Source organism: Diceros bicornis, chromosome 28 (genome assembly GCF_020826845.1).
Source record: "Diceros bicornis minor isolate mBicDic1 chromosome 28, mDicBic1.mat.cur, whole genome shotgun sequence".
NCBI lineage: Eukaryota > Metazoa > Chordata > Mammalia > Perissodactyla > Rhinocerotidae > Diceros > Diceros bicornis.
In genome coordinates this window covers 15101004-15119472 of record NC_080767.1, presented here as the reverse complement: position 1 = coordinate 15119472, position 18469 = coordinate 15101004, and the positions used below count along the sequence as shown (strand labels likewise).

Genomic DNA, 18469 nt, shown 5'->3' with positions numbered 1-18469 from the left:
AAAGATAAGACATAATGAAAATGATAAAATAATTTTTAAAAATCTAATGATAATTATGATTTCAATTTCTAATAACGCTTTCCTAAAGTCATTATTGTAAGATCTTTGTTATCCAACGTATGTGAATTTTGAGGAGAGGGAGAACGGGAGAGTAGAGAAAAGAACCTAAGTTCTTTCAGTTAGTCAATTGCCATTAATTAAAGGCTAGCCATATAATAAGATACATGAATAATATGGGACAAGTAGGAAGTATTTTTCTAAACACAAATGGCAAAGTTCCTACTCTAAAGAAGGATATTAATAACAGTTTAATTTTATCTAGCCAATTGCAAGTTCTAAAAAACGTGTCTACTGGCTGCTTCTAGCTCCCCTATTAACAATGCTAGAAAAACAAACTGCATACACAGTGAGGCAAAAGAAGGTCCCAATCAAAAACAGGCACTAACTAGATATTTGGAGCTTACAGGTAAGAGAAAAGGAAAATAATATCAGCAGCATTGGAACATCATTCATCCCAGGAATGGTTAAAGGTGGCAGATAAAAACTGATAATGCACATTCAATTTACATGAGATTTTTGTCACCTGATGGGAAGAGAGACAGGTAGGAGCAAAAATATGGCTCATGGCCACTTTGGTGGCAGATTTAATATGTGGTATGGGCTACATTGACAGAAATGTTGGCTGGTGAACACAATGAAGATGAAGATAATTACAGCTGCTCTGGCAGAGAAAAAGTACAAGGAGGGAGGAAGGGAAGTTGGAGATTAACCAACTGAATGCTTAAAATAAGGTATTCCAAACTGATGCTGTGAAGAAGGATCTAGGTCCAAGACAGAAAAGAAATCTGTACAGAATGAGTTGTAGGTTAGATCTTCAGAAGATGCTGAGTTTTCTTTTCTTCTCCAATCTTGTTTTTTAAAGGAATGAATTTCTTATTTATTGAAATTTATGGATACTTTATAACTAATTATCTTTAAATGATTTAAGTAATACAAACCCCACCTCCTAAATATAAACAACAAATCTCAACCTGGGAAGTACGGAAAGACTTGAAAGGGTATTTGACCCTTGGAAAGTGTGTGTACAGTGTGTGTTTAAGGGAAAAAGAAAAACATTTATATTCTTCCATAGCTTTCAGATTCTCAAAGATATCTGTGACCAAAATCAACATAAAAAATCAAGTTGCATTTCTATACACCAACAACAAACAATCCAAGAACGAAATTAAGAAAATAATCCCATTTACAATAGCATCAAAAAGAATGAAATACTTTGCAGTAAATTTAACCAAGGAGGTAGAAGACCTATAAAATGAACACTACAAAACACTGCTGAAAGAAATGAAACAAGACACAAATGGAAAAACATCCTACGATCATGGATTGGAAGACTTAATATTGTTAAAATGTCCATACTACCCAAAACAATCTACAAATCAAATGCAATCAATGGCATTTTTTGCAGAAATAGAAAAAAAATTCTAAAATTCATATGGAATCTCAAGGGATCCCGAATTACCAAAACAATCTTGAAAAAGAAGAACAAAGTTGAAGACCACACTCACACTTCCTGATTTTAAAACATATTACAAAGCTACAGTAATCAAAACAGTGCAGTACTGTCATAAAGACAGAAACATAGACCAATGGAACAGAACAGGGAGTGCAGAATAAACCCTCGCATACATGGTTAAATGATCTTTTACAATAGTGCCAAACCACATAATGGGGAAATTACAAAATTTTCAACAAATGGCACCGGCAAAACCAGATACCCACATGCAAAAGAATGAATTTGGACCCTTAACTGACACTATGTATAAAAATTCACTCTAAATGGATTAAAGACCTAAACAAAAGCCATAAAACTATAAAAATGCTAGAAGAAAACATAGGGGAAAAGCTTCATGACACTGGATTTGGCAGTGATTTCTTGGATATGACACCAAAAGCCCAAGCAACAAAAGCAAAAGTAGACAAATGGGACTATATCAAACTTAAAAACTTCTCCACATTAAAAGAAACAATCAACAGAGCGAAAAGACAACCTATGGAATGGGAGAAAATAACTGCAAATCATATATGTGACAAGGGGTTAATAACCAGAATATACAAAGAACTCCTACAATTGAACAACAAAAAAACAAGTAATCCGATTAAAAAATGGGCAAAAGACCTGAATAGACATTTCTCCAAAGATATACAAATGGCCAACAAGTATATGAAAAGACGCTCAATATCACTAATCATTAGAGAAATGCAAGTCAAAACTACGATGAGATATTATCTCACACCCATTAGGATGGCCACTATCAAAAAAATAGAAAGTGTGGGGGAAATGGGTGAAAGTGATCAAAAGGTACAAACTTCTAGTTATAAAATAAATGAGTCATGGGGATGTAATGTACAGCATGGTGACTACAGTTAATAATACTGTATTGTATATTTGAAAGTTGCTAAGAGAGTAGATCTTAAAAGTTCTCAACACAAGAAAAAAAAATTTGTTAACTACGTGGTGATGAATGTCAACCAGACTTACTGTGCTGATCATTCGCAATACATATAAATATCAAAACACTATGTTGTATACCTGAAACTAATATAACATTATATGTCAATTATATCTCAATTAAAATGATAATAATAATAAAAATAGAAAGTAACAAGTGTTTGCAAGGATGTGGAGAAATTGAAACCCTTGTGCATTGCTGGTGGGAAGATAATATGGTGCGGTAGCTATGGAATACAGTATGAAAGTTCCTCAAAAGACTAAAAATAGAATTACCCTATTAACCAGCAATCCCACTTCCGGGTATATATCCAAAAGAACTGAAAACAAGATCTCAAAGAGATATTTGCACACCCATGTTCATTGCAGCATTATTCACAATAGCCAAGAGGTGGAATCAGCCCAAAATGTCCACTGACAGATCAATGGATAAAGAAAATGTGGTATATACATACAGTGGATTATTATTCAGCCATAAGAAGGAAGAAAATCCTGGCACACACTACAAGATGGATGAACCCTGAAGACATTTATGCTGAGTGAAATAAGCCAGTCACAAGAGGAACAAATGTTGCGTGATTCCACTTATATGAGATATCTAGAGTATTCAAACTCATTGAAACAGAAAATACAATGGCAGTTGCCAAGTGGTGGGGGGAGGGGCAAATGGGGAGTTGTCATTCCATGGGTATACAGTTTCAGTTTTGCAAGATGAAAAAGTTCTAGAGATCTGTTACACAACAATGTAAATATAGCTAACACTACTGAACCGTACATTTAAAAATGGTTAACAGGGTAAATCTTATAGTATATTTTTTCACACAATTAAAAAAAAAGACTTTATGACCAAACAAAGTTAAGAATCATTCTTCTACAAGATAAAAGTACAGTTATACATAGAAATTCACAAATTTTTCCTTTCAATAAATCAAGCATTAAAGAGACTAAAATTATTCATATTTAAATAGTTGCATGATCTCACCTGTAACTCTTGTGATTTACGAGCTTGTTCCTGCTTGATACTGTTAATCATACTTTCTTTCACCTCATCCAATATAGAGTATAAACTATCAAATTCTTCATCTAACTCTGAAAGTACGTTAGAAGAATTTTCCTGTTTAAGAAGGAAACAAAACAAAACATGATTTTACAAAAGAGCTGTCAAACATTATGACACCAAAAGATATACACTTATCAAAGGAGAGAATAAATTCATATTATAAACTATCTCAGTATTCTAACATCATAAAAATCAAAAAATTCTAATATTTGACATAAGGTTAAAATCAGATAAATCCAAGCAGCTCACTGCTAATGCTGATAGTACTATTTCAGCTATGCTATGAGTTACGCAGCCTTTTATGGACTAGACCATACTCTTCACCTTTTAAAATACTGTTTCCACAGGACAGCGTGAAAGGTTGTTTTAAGGCTATGAACTCTGTCCAGACCCCCAGGCTCTAAGGCAGACCCTAAGCACCCTAAGGCACACCTAAGGTTCTCAACCTTTGGTGTGCATCAAAATCAACAGTGAAGCATTTTAACAAAATATTCCAGAGATTCTGATTCCATAACTCTGAGGAACAGTTTGGGCATATGGGGATGGGGCTGATTTTGCACAAATTTTAAAATCTTTCAGGTTGTCTAAAACACCGCATTTACAGAAGATAAACAGAACTTAAAAGACTAAGCAATTCCTTACTGGATCCTGAGTTTTATCAAACAGTGAATTTTAGCGCTAGAGGGAACCTCAGAAGTCATCTATTGACTAGAATTTGTAGTCAAAGTCCTAAATTTTATGAACTAAAAGACATACGTAAGTGATGTGCCCAAACCATACAACTAGTCCCTAGTGGCAGAATCGATACAGCATTTCAAGTCTGTTGACTTCCCAGAGTCCCTCATTGCCTCATTAAGCAAGATGCTGCTATTTCAACAAGAAATAACTTAAAATATCTGTGAAATCCCTAAAAAAGCAATCTCCATACTTGTGGCAATTATGAGATAAAAGAAATTATCTTAAGGAGTTTTTCAACTTAGATGAATCATTCAATTAAGAGAAGCAAACTGACACTGGTAAAGAGAACTAATACGTACAATCTACTGTAATATAATCCAAACTTTTGCTTATAATGTTTATAAAAAACAGACATCATCTCACTGGAGTCTTACCAAAAGTGGTGTTAATAATCTTACTAGTTTATTTAGTGGTAAGAACAAGCTGTGGAAGAAGAAAGGTGCAGTCTGGAAGGCAGAAGACCTAAGCCAAATCCCACATTTACCACACAGAAAGTGTGACCTTGGACAAGTCAATTAAATTCCTGGACCTCAGTTTATTCATCTGTAAAAAAGGAACTGAACTACTCTTTTTCCCTCAATAACCAATTGGCACATTCTTACAGTCTCTCGCACACTACCTCTTATGCCCCAATCTTCAGCGACAAGGGTGTAGCTTAATTCCCCCTCTATTTTTTTTTCTGGATGCTAAGGTGGAGTTCTAATAATTTGTCTACCAGAAAAATGGGCTGGGCTAGCTCTATCTTAAGGTCTCTTTTTCCAGATGTCAAATGTCATGATTCTCTTGCCCACAGATCAAAAGTTTTAGAACCACTAGCTTTGCTTATTTAAAGAAAGTGGATTCATGTATTCACCAAATTTTCCAAAGAAATAGTTAGAGAAAGACAGTTAAAGTGGTGAAGATCATAATCAACTAACTTCAATCACAGCAAATTCAGAAGTAAAGAAACTACAAAGACCATAAGGTTTAACAGGCCAAGAACCAGGCAATTACTTAGGTTAAAACAAACAAAAACCATAGGGAAGGATTCACCGTCTACAAGTGTCCTACAAACCTTCTATGTTTATTTCACAAAGAAATGATCCTTAAATTCTTTAAGGCACATTCATGGGAAAGCATCCCCAGATCATCTTAAAGTCCCTTCCACAATCAACATTTGATTACTTACAGTTGGATTATCTGTCCAAACCTGGGACTATTTTCTTACATATTCTTCTCTCTCCTCATTGGGCACTTTACCTTTTACATCTATGTTTTACTTTTATCTAGTTCTACAAGCAGACCTCTTACCATCTACATTTTCCTTCCACTATTTACTGTAAAAGAAATGTTTAGCTCCCCAGTACCTTTGAAAAGGTACAATTTGCTCTTCACTGGAATTAGAAAAGACAAACACAAAATGGAAAGAGACAAAAGTGAGAATTACAATATTTCCTAGCAACTACTATTTCAGTTTTCTTTTTCTCTTACTATTTGATCTTTCCATGGATAATGAAGGAATAGCAGGAAAGCATATTTATCGATCTGCCATTTAAAAACCCTGCTCTCACCTCCATTAATCTATAATCTAATCAATCATCGTTGATGGAGTATATTTATACTTCTGATTTGACACAACAATCATTCATTGTGACATATTTACAGAAACTTTTTAAAAAAAGATTCATACCTGAACTCCTTTTAGTGTTTGGTTTAGTGTATCAATAAAGTTCTGAATTTCATCATTTTTATTTGCCAAAGTTGAAATGATCCTTTGCAGAGCTTCCTAGGATAAAAAACAAAAAATTAAATATTACAATATTTTAATAAAAGAGAATTACAAACTTCACAACAATTCTCTAAACAAACCCTTTATGTAAAAGTCTATTACATAATAAATAGGAACAATGGAAAGCTCCTCATTGTTCAGAATTTCCAAAGGCTAATACTTACAAAACATGGGGTATGTATTTGTACTGCTTTAAAATCTCTTATTCCTATTATACAACTTAATCATAATTATACCTTTCACACTGAAGATGATCAATATTATTTAATATCGACAGTATTATTTTAGGTCATAAGGCCATGGCAAAGGAATAGAACCAAATCCTTAAACCCTGCAAATACAAATGGAAGCTTCTAACACAACATCAAGATATGAGGAATAAATGCAAAGAGACACTGAAATTTTACATTTTATTTATTTATTAAAAAAAAATTATATTTTAGAAACACAAAAGATGATAAGTTTGTAGCTAAAATTACACCATTCATTGCAAAGACAAGGGCAGAGGACTTAAGAGTCTTCCAAGTATTCATATTTACAGATGCTATGGAACCATAATAAATAAGGTAAGTAATTTTAGTAGCAAATATCTCACTTTTTGATAATGCTTTCTATTTAAGTAAAACAGTTGGTTATTTAATTTTCTCATAATCTCTAGTTCAGTGTTGTCCAATAAAATTTTCTGTGATGATGGAAATGTCCTATATATGTGCCATACAATATGGTGGTCACTAGCCACATGAAGCTAATGGGCTCTTGAAGCATCAACAGAGCAGCTGAGGAACTAAATTTATTTATTTTTTACTTTAATTAATTTCACTTTTTATAGCCACATGTGACAAGTGCTGTCATATTGGACAGCACGGCTCTAGTTGTTTAATAATTCTTCATGGGTAGTAATAGCAAAATTCAAACAAGGTGCTTCTATTCTCAGTAAAAATGAAATGCAAGTACTTTTACCTTATAATTTTCCCAAAAGCACAAGTCTTGTTTCTGTAAGCACTTCAAGCATAAATATTGTAATAATTTCCCATAAGATTTTGTGTGATAAAGGTTCTCCTCAAAATAGAATCAGATATTGATAAAAGTCTATATATAAAGAGCTCAGGAAATAATCTGATAAAAGGATAACATTTTATATAAATGTTCATAAAGCTTTATTGTAGTGAAAAATTAAAAATAGTTACAACAGTTCTCATTTAATTCTCACAACAATCCCTGGAGATAAGTAGGTATTATCATCATCCCTGGGGCTGCCTAGGGATGTTCACTTATCTGTACTATTTCTTTCCATCCTCACTACTGATGGTATTTTAGTATAACACCACTATAAAGTTATGTTATGAAAGAAGACCGACACCAAGAGTTAGCTGTTTATCCTGTCGGTAGTCCTCCCAGAAACAGATGCACCAAGATTTGCACCTGGCAGAATGGAGCCAGGACTTGGGGGAGGGGTGGGCACATTGGAGGCACAAGTGGTAGTGCAGAGATGTAGAAAAGGAGGGCAGAGGACTTAAGAGTCTTCCAAGTATTCATCCAAGAGAGGCTCTATATATATTTAAAAACAACACAATGGAACAGTTAAAAATGGTTCTGCACAATTCTCAGACTGTGTATAGTAAGCTTCAATTAAGACTGGGCTCTTTCTGGTTAATGGACTGTATCCGCCTCCCCTTCTATTCATCCTAACGGCAGGGTTACATCCGTATTGTACAGATAAGAAAATGGAGATTCAACCAGTTGCCCAAAGTAACAGTGCTAGTAAGATAAAGATTACGTTCAGTCTATCTCCAAAGCCCATGTTCTTTACCACTTTAGAACGCTCTAATTCTAACCAATTTGCCCATCATATGAAATACCCATACAACAAATTATATATTCTTTTAAAAATCTGGTTTGCTAAGATTCTTCAATGACATATAAACTGCTAGAATTTTCACAGTAGAGAATCACAGCTTGAGCTTAAGCTTTGTCCACTGCTAGGTATAACTAGTGAACTTCAATATTCTATCAGAACAGGAGTTGAAGAGTCTTCTGGAAAACATCTTATCCTACAAAAAGGAGGAGCCAGGCCCAATGAATTCAACCCAACAACAAAATTTCAATCACCAAGATATATGTGAATTCAATAAAAACTGAAGGAAATTCCACAAAAAAACTGTGAAACATTGGTATATAAAAAAAGGCAGATCTAATTCAGAGCACGAAAAAAATCTCCCTCGCACAAAATAGTTTTCCACTTTTACTTATTTTTTGTCTAAGTTTAGTAGCAAACTGTATTGGTGGGATTTTGTGGCAAAAACTCTTTGGAGATAGCTGAAGCATAATGTCCCAGCTAGGTAAGCTCTAAGCTCCAAAAATTTTAATGAGAAGCCTCCTACCTTTTTTAAGCCCCTGCTATTTACTGAGTATAGTCCAAGACATCTAAATGCTCTAATTTTAGGTCTTCAAGCTAAACCCTTTATACCTTTAAGAGTTACCCACCTACTGAAAGTTAACACTCTGTTCTTTTTTTTTTGTGAGGAAAATCAGCCCTGAGCTAACATCTGCCAATCCTCCTCTTTTTGCTGAGGAAGGCTGGCCCTGGGCTAACATCTGTGCCCATCTTCCTCTACTTTATATGGGACGCCGTCACAGCATGGCTTGACAAGCAGCGCGTCGGTGCGAGCCCAGGATCCGAACAGGGCAACCCCGGGCCGCTGCAGTAGAGCGCGCGCACTTAACCGATTGTGCCACCGGGCCGGCCCCCAGACTGTTCTAACAGTGATGTCAGAGGGCAAAATACTGCCTTTACCAACTGCAACATTCTCTTTCTCCTTAAAGCAGCACTGTTCAACAGAAATAGAGTGAGAGCCAATAGCAGCCACATCAAAAAAGTAAAAGAGAAACAGATGAAATTAATTTTAATATTTTACTTAAGCCAACTGTCCCAAAATATTATCATTTTAACATGTAATCAATATTTAACAATTACTGAGTTCCTTCCTTCCTTTCTTTTTGGTACTAAGTCTTCAAAATCTAATGCGTATTTTACACTTAGAGCACATTGCAATTCAAATTAGTCACATTTCCAGTGCTCAATAACCACATGTGGCTAGAAGCTACCATACTGGACAACATAGCCTTAGAAACCTATACCACCCAAACACTCCACATATTTCCAAGTGTGGGGATAGGGCAAAGATCTTATATTGAGCTGCTTAATTTGCAATTAATAATAACCTAAAAGATTTCTGAACTTGTTTCATGGAATACCAGAATTTCTATGTGTGCTCACGTTATGCCAGATTCTTGACTTATAATAGCTGAATGTGGATATAAGCTAAAATGTTACAACTAAGTTTCTTTACCAGAATTTCACTAATTTCTCAGTTTTTATTTATGTAAATATTACCTCTAGAAATGGAAAGGTAATATGATAATACCACCACCTCTCAAAAAAAATTGGAGCATCAGCAGCACTCTTTGGGGATCCCCCTAATACCATAATAAAGGGAGAAATATACTCTTCTTTCCCGTAAAACTTACACTGCCCACTGGTTTTGGTTAGAAAAGACTCTGGGGATCACAGCGTACAAACGTCCACGTCAAGGCTGGCATCTGACAAAAACAAGACTGCACCTGAGGACAGCTGACGTATGAGTTATACAAACTTAAAGAACCATCAGGATAATGCCATCCTTGGGGAATGAGACTGTTCCATACCTCCAAGATATAATACTCTTAGATCACGGTTAATCTTATCTTTACCATTCCCCTTTAATTCATTCAAAATTCTGCTTATCACCAGAGAACGAAAAGTGACCCTTCTCATTTGTATCGGCCCAAGAAGTACTAACAGCAATACTTCTGAAAAGAAATCCTACGATGTGTGTTAAAGCTTTTGGGGGACTGGTATTCTATATGAATTACCTAACGCTTTAAAAGTACTACACTCCCCCAGAAAGTGGTTGGGAAAAAAAGCAAAGGTCTTTAAGGGCTGATACAGTATTTCCGGGAAACATCACTTCATTCTTTGAAGAGAGAACACTCTATGGCTCACATTTTGAATTTAACTGGGAGTTCTAGCACAGCACGAGGGTCTATCACAGAACACCCAGATAAAGGGCCCATGTCCTAAGAAAGGCAGCTTTATCTTACTGCCGAAGTAACAAAGACTGAAGGCTAAGATTCTCAGGGCGGTGCTACTCCAATCCCTAGGTGAGGAGAGCTTCAGAGCCTTTGCTGTAATATGCACCACTAAGATGCTGGAAGAATGGACAAGCCATCTGTAGAGGGCTTTGGAGCCTCAGCATTTAAGGTCACCTATATTTTCACAGCTACCAAATGCATCAGTAAACATGGCTGCAGAAGAAGCAATCATCTGGATGACTAAGAGTCAGAACCCAAAGCAACCAATGTGACCTTGGTAACTAACACAGATAAAGTGCTGCCTCTACCCTAAGCTATTGTGAGCTTAAAAGAAAAAAAGGGCAGTATCCTCAAAGTGTCCCAAGGGCAGGCTGCTGAGACAAGGGCTCCAGAAGCTCTGAAGCCACTTGCCCTTTACTCTGTCATTGTGGAGAGAATAAGCAAATGCAAAAGAGTGTAACCAAGAGCTCACATTTAGTATTCTACTACAGTGAGAGTTCATCAGGGAGGGCTGAGAAATAAATTAGGAAGGGGACCAGGGCTTCAACAACCCTGGCCCTCACAAGGACAGGGACTAGCTAGACCTAGGGTGGAAACGGCATGAAGATAGAAAGAACTAAGAAATGCGGAGCTCCATAGAACTGGAAAACAAATTACAAGCAACCAAAATATTTAAGACAAACTACCACCAACACCAAAATTTATAAAAACTAAAGGATTAGGAGCCAACGCTGGTGGCCTAGTGGTTAGTTCGGTGCGCTCCGCTTCAGCAGCAAAGGTTCGATTCCAGTGCGCAGACCTACATCACTCTGCTCGCAGCCATGCTGTGCTGGTGGCCCACGTACTAAAAAAAAATAGAGGAAGATTGGCATAGATGTTAGCTCAGGGTAAATCTCCCTCAGGAAAAAAAGAAAACTAAAGGATTAGGATTATGAGCTGAGTTCTGAAACTTAAACCTAGCTTGTGTACGTGACATGAAGCTCAAGTTTTCTCCAGGTGGTAGGAGTCAGGGAAGACGTGTATACAGGGACAGTGTGTGCCTAATATAGGAGGTATGCAAGGGGAGGCTGGTTGAATAGGTACCAAATCCAGCAGAATTTTTAAAGTGTTTTCTAAATATGGCCGGCAACATGCCAGGGCAGGTAATCTACATATTCTATATTCAGAAACTTAGAGAAAGGGGCAGAAAAGAATAACGGATACTATAACGCATTGAGTTTTCTACTCTACCCCTGTAGGGCCTCCAAATTTAATCAGCAGCTGTTATAACGAAGACACACGTAACTGATAAAGTTGAAGAGGAAACGCAAAGCCAGAAGTCTCAATGAATGCAATATAAGCTGCGCACAAACAGAGCACCATTAGATACAGTGCCTCTCCTCTGAGCTCCAGACCATTTTAACCCAACTGCCTACCTGAAATCTCCAACTGGATGTCTCACTTCAAAACTCAACATGTCATAATGTCCCCCAATAAACCTGAGCCAGTGTTCTTTCTCTGAATGGCACTACCAGCTGCAAACCCAGAAACCTAGGCCATCATCATATCCTCTCTTCTCACTTTTGCTCTGCATGCACTCAGCAAGTTCTACAGATTTTACCCCTAACTAGCTCTATAATCACTACTACTGTCTTAGTACAAGTCAATATCATATCTCAATTTATGCTCTTGCAAAACTTCTTAACTGGCCTCTGATCCATTCTGTCTCCCCAATAATCAGTTCTCTACACTGCAGCTAGAGAAATATGATAGCATCACTCTTTCTGCTTAATAATCTTCAATGGCTTCCCACTGCTCCTTGGACAAAATCGAAAATCTTTTAACATAACCTGTTAACATGACCTTTAACATGACCTTACATAACCTGTAAGACCCTGCCTGATCTTCTCATTACCTACTTCACCTGCTTCAGCTCACACCAGACTTCCTCTTGCTTGCTGTATTCCAGCTGCAGTAGTCTGCTGTAAGTTTCTCTAATAAGCCTTGCTTCTCACATTTATCAGTTCCTCTGCCTATAACCACCATCCTAAAACATATACACAACGTATTGTTATAGAATAAGCCTATTGTGGTATATATTTGCCTCATTTCTTTTATTACCAAAACCTGATGGTGAAGGAGGGCAAAGACAACTTTCATCTGCTCCGTGGAATTCTATCAACCTGAAAGGGTCTCAAATTTCATCTTAGATCTCAAGTCTCCCATTACCTTCCAAACACTGATGGATAAAGTGATTGACAGTCACAGATGGATAAAGGCAATATTAATGATCTAAAGCTTATCTACATAAGATAACTGTATTTTACAAGACTTCACGTGGCCATAACTAAGGTGATATAGGCTGAAGATACGCTTTGACAACATTCTGCTGGATCATAGTAAAATATATAGGACATATGTCTCCAGAGGAAGTGTGCACAGGCAGTCTTAGCCATTAACCTCTGGTCATGCACCACAGTTATGAGGACCTCAAAAAAACCTACTGTATCAGGATTAAGCCTCTCAATTACTTGACTATGGAATTAGGCTAAGGTAACTGCTATTCTAACAAGAAATTGTTTTATACACCCCAGCCAAGCATGATTGCAATCATTCCTATGGAATGGATCAAAGTAATCTGGGATGTACAGGCATGAGATCCCCTCTTCAAAGGAGCATAGCTTAAAGTTATGCTTATAGCCACAATAAATTATGTGATGTAAAAGCAAAATCAATAGACTTTGAGCAAAATAATAATAACTCTTTTATACTCTTCAGTGCCAAGCACTATCTTAAGCTCTTTACATATATTAATTCACCTAATCCTCTCACGAATCTATGAGGTAGGATACTATTATTATCCCCATTTTCCAATTCAGAAGCTGAGGTATAGAGAGCTTAAGTAGCTTGCCCAGGATCTCAGACCTAATATGTGGTTGAGCCAGGATTCAAATGAAGGCAGTCTGACTCCTAAGTCTGTGCCGTATTACCTGAAAGTAAAGATCACAAGTTCATGAAAAGGAGGTCAGAACATCTAAGGGCACCGAAAGGACTAAGATTTTACTTCAAGATTGAAAAAAACTGGAACTGATCAACAGGTTGTAACACGCACCACCCTGCCAGATACAAGGGCAACAGAAACAGCTATTCTTACTACAGGCAGATCATCTTATAAGCCTGAGAACACAACGACTTTCACCATTTGAAATGGCATGGTTCTACTGGTTTTAGTTTAATATATACGAAGATGACAAACTCAAACGTGAGCCTTAATTCTGCTCTATCCAACAAAAAACTCTGCCAACTCGAGCTACTTAACTGGAAACTATCCAGTGCAACCAGCCCCCAAAGTTACGATGCAAAAACTGCCTGTTCTTAGAACCAGTGGCAGAAAACCATTACACCCAGGTTTATATGCTACTGTGAATCCAGGGGCATCAATAACCAAGCGTTCATTACTAAAGAAACACTTTGATATAAGGGTTTCTCACCAGTATCTACTCAGACCAGGAGAAGATTTCTGATTCAAATTCTACATTAGTTTTCCAGACAGCTGAGATATACAAATCTAGAACCACTGCAAATATCACTAATCAATCTACAATTTAAGGGAGTCAAACCATTATTATAGCCATTTCAGTTAGTATTCATTAAGCTCTTTCTATGTACCAGGAACCATGCTAAGCTATTAACATGGAATATCTCTTCAATCACCACAATAGATTTTTTAAAAGTGGTATTTGTCTTGGGGTCAGCCCAATGGTGCAAGCAGTTAAGTGCGCGCGCTCCGCTGCGGCGGCCCAGGGTTCACCGGTTCGGGTCCCGGGCGCGCACCGACACACCACCTGTCAAGCCATGCTGCAGCAGCGTCCCATATAAAGGGGAGGAAGCTGGGTACGGATGTTAGCCCAGGGCCAGTCTTCCTCAGCAAACAAAAAAAAGAGGAGGACTGGCAGATGTTAGCTCAGGGCCAATCTTCCTCACAAAAAATAAATAAGATTTAAAAAAAAAAAGAAACGTTCTTAAGGTCACACAGCTATCAAGTGGCAGTCACAATTTAAATCCAGGAAGCTGCCTCCAGAGCCTGTACTTTTACATTACCCTAGGCTGCTTACACTGCTGGGGACTGTACAAAACAATCACAGGGTTTCTGCAACCAGAGCAAAGGGATCAATGAAGCCAGCACACAGCATTCCTGGAAAATACCCTAACACCACTAGGAATGATGCCACCTGCATCACTCCACACAGCAGACCTCTCCTTTGAATTAGGCAGCAAGAGTTGAAATCCAGAAGACTCCAACTAGCTGATAAACTAGACAACCAGAATCTTACCAGTTGATCATAGCTATAGCAACAAAAACAAGAGTACTGTGCTCAGATGTAATTCAAAGAGCTAAAAAGGACAATTATACACTGTTAAGGAATTCAGGAATCTGATCATAAATAGTTAACTGGTAGAAAGCCACGCCCTCTCTAACAATTAAACAATTGGGAACACTACTCATATACGGATGCCACCAAGGTGAACCACAGAAAAAAATCCAATGAAGGACCTGGTCGGGAATACTGCCTTTCCACCCTGAGACCAGTTGTAAGATACGAGGCCAGAAGAGGAGGTACTCTCTCATCTAGGATTTGAGGAAATATAGCGCGTCAGAGACTGAAGAAGCCTTATCCATATTCAGTGACCTTTGAAGTGGATGTTCCATCCATTGAAATATAGGAAGCTCATATTCAGCCAAGGAAACCAGAGCTTCCATCATCTATTTAAGGGAGGGGAAGTAGAGATGGGGGTAGTCACAGGTACTGCTAGTAGCAGTATAAAATGACAAAACGCTTCTGAAGGGCGACTTGGCAATATACATCAAAGATTTTCAAAAGTATATACACATTGACTCAGTAACTCCATTTCTACTAATTTATTCTAAGTAAATAAGGGTATAAGCAGAGACTTGGCTACAAGGATGTTCACCTCAGTGTTATTTTTAACATTAAAAGATTGGGATTGACATAAATCCACAACAAAAGGATACTGACTAAAAATCCATACAAAAGAATTCTACTGAATCATTAAAAGTGGTGTAGAATGATATTAACATGGTAAAAGATTCATAACACATTAAGTAAAAGGCAAATGTATAAAGCAATATACATAGCATGATACCATAGTTTTTTTTAAGTTTCTATAGGCATAAAAAAAAGACTGGAATGTAATACATACAAACGTTAAAAGAGGTTATCTCTGGGTGATGTGATTATGGGTGATTTTTATTTTATTTTCATTTATCTATATTTTCTATTTTCTTACAATAAACTTTTATTACTCATACTCACAATGTAACAAAAGGCTGGCTGTGCCACCACTTTATTATAAACTAGTTCAAAATATAATTAGCTATTAATCAACAAGTATCGATAACTGAGACCAGATTCTATCAGAACTTTGTGGCTGGGAAGAAGTGCCAACTGAGGGTGTAAAACATACAAAAAGAAAGCCAGAGACAAAATCTACCAACTTTTTGTCCACCCTAGGTTGGAGTGGAATATCTATCACTATGGCAAACATTCACTATGAGTTTGTGGCATAAATAATCCTCCTTACACTCAGCCAGGCATTGCAAAAAAGCATTGTGCTAAAATTCAAAAAAAAAAAAAAAAAAAGGTCTGCTTCACTATATTTCTAATTTTTTAAAACTGCAAGTTCAATAAAAAATGAAGATATCTGTATTTAAATATAGTGATCACGATTATGTCATATGGTCCTTTGAAGAGGGCACCTCATGCCTTGTACCTCCCAGATTACTTTGATCCATTTCATTGGAATGACGGCAGCTGTGCTTGGCTGGGGTGTAGAAAACCCCACTTATACTTTCCTGTTCACAGCTCTACTTTAGAAAGCTAAGCCCTTCCCTCAAAAAAGAAAAAGAGGGGCCACCCCAGTGGTGTAGCAGTTAAGTTCGCACGTTCCGCTTCGGTGGCGTGGGTTCACCAGTTCAGATCCTGGGCGCGGACCTACTCACCACTCATCAAGCCATGCTGAGGCAGCGTCCCACACAGAAGAGCTACAGCTCTACAACTGGGATACACAACTATGCACTGGGGCTTTGGGGAGAAAAAAAAAAAAGAGGAAGACTGGCATGGATGTCAGTGCAGAGCCAATCTTCCTAAAAAAAATCAATAAAATTAAAAGAAAAAGAAAAAGAGGTGGAGAGAGGGGAGATTTATATACTACAGAAAAATAATAACCTTATTTGGGGCAGCAAGAGAGGCTAAATTCCAGATTTTTATCTAAATCATATTCTACACTTTCTACCAACTGTTTTCAGTAGACTTAACTAGCTTCTTAAACAAAAAAAATACTACTTTATAGGTGTTTATTCCTGTTAAATCTTAAGTTTTAACTACTTTTACCATAGCATCATTTTAAGGCAAAGGATTCAGACCACGAGAGGGGTAATGAAAAAAACTTAGCCTATGAAGAAAGACCTGGTTTGAATCCAGACTACCACTTGCTAGCTGTGTGACTCTGAAAAAGTCACTTAACCTCTCTGAGTTTCACTTTCCATATCTATGCAACAGGAATAAGCTATTGTGAGAGTTAAAGCACTCTAACACAATGCTAGATGCAGAACACGACTCAAATTTCATTTTTCTTCCTTTCCTCAGGAAATATTTTTTTCACCAAGAAAGAGGAGTAATTTTAGAACATGAGACAGTTGGTGGGTTATCTGGATATGGTGGAGGTTCTTTGAACTGCTAGGGTATGATACGAAGGCAAAGGATAACAAATACCAGGGTAGAGGAGAAAACCGGGAGAAGGAAGCCAAGTGTAGACACGCTACTTGCTGCAGGTTGTCATGCTTTAAAACTCCCCTACTCAGTTCAATCTCCCCACCTAGGTTTCTCCAGTCTCATACAGTCAGGCCTCACCTGACTACCACCACCCCTTTCCAAGTAAAAAGTAAAGAATAAAGCAGCAAAAAGTGGGGAAAAGTAAACAATTGACAATGCATGCTCGTGGTGACATCCTTCCTCTGGGAGCCCTACCCCCTCCTCTCCACCTTTATTATTCTCACAGCATGTACCTATCCTAGAAATGCAACCCCTGTGAATGTGAATGATCTCCTGCACAAAAATTTAACTTAAATTATCAAATTCTAAGCACCAAGATTCTAGAGAGGTGTAAATGTCTTATTTGTTTCAATGGTTTCTTTGAACCTACACATTTCATCAGGTAAAGAAAACTTTGGGATTTTATCTTAAAACTACTTAAGGATATAATCAAAAGGTCTGAGTGTCAAACAAAGCCACCTATCCATAACACATCCTGTTCACAAGTGTCCCAGAAACTCAATATAAACAAAATCCCTCTGTCTATTTCTAGAAGATAACATTGTGGTCTTCTGTAACCAACAGTATGTGTTACATACCCATACCCAGGCAATTATGTTTTCTTCCCCTACTCAAACAGAGCGGCTGTTGCTAAGACAACACTGAAGTCCAAGTTATTTTCACAGACAAAAAAGCAGCTAGTCAAGCTAATCCATTTGCTGACTAGCCACCAGCAAGCTTCTGTAAGACTGTCCAGTTAACTTAACCTCTACTGTCAGATTGAATGAGTCAGAACTTCCAATCCGCTTTCAATTAGGATTTAACAACTCTTCTTTGGCACCACCATTTGAAATCATTTATTAAAGATAAAAAAACAGAAAACATACTTTAAAATTTAAGGACAAAGGTAAAAAATGACTAGACTGGTTTAGAAAAATAGTTATACAAATTATCAACAAAAAGAGCAAGTTATTCTGAAGTTAGGATTACGAAATTAATAACAGCTAACAGTACTTATGTGTGCTAGGCACCAAGTGATTTTTAACAATTAACACAATCCTCACGATAACCCTTTGAGGTTACATACAATTATCTCTATTTTGTAGATGAGGAAATGGAGACACAGAGCAAATTACCTAAGATCATTCGCTCATAAACAGGACTGGAGACCTGGCTCCAGTGCCTCCCTCTTAAAATTTAAAGCCCAAATCCCAATGCCTTACAAATAGGTATATATTCAAGCCATCTCACCCTTTGCTACTTGCAGTACCTAATCATTTTCCTTATACTGACTGAGGTACCATCCCTGGTATTATTGTCATTGTAACATTATGTAACAGGAAAGAAAAATCATGCCAGGGGTATATACTTACTGTCTTATTTAAAGAGAACTAAATATCCAGTTTAGTTCATTATTAGTTGAGGTATATAATTGATTTTGTAGTAATTCA

The 18469-nt window shown here is 37.1% G+C and overlaps 1 protein-coding gene across 1 annotated transcript in view; it reads right to left on the bottom strand.

Annotated features, from left to right (window-relative positions):
- Positions 1-18469, bottom strand: part of FSD1L (fibronectin type III and SPRY domain containing 1 like) — a 61301-nt gene that overhangs the window by 40832 nt on the left and 2000 nt on the right. Inside the window, exons 2-3 of the mRNA XM_058523706.1 lie at positions 5977-6072; positions 3492-3623 (exon numbers count right to left, since the gene is read on the bottom strand). Coding sequence (XP_058379689.1) covers positions 3492-3623; positions 5977-6072 — 228 coding nt within the window. The remainder of the gene's footprint in view (positions 1-3491; positions 3624-5976; positions 6073-18469) is intronic.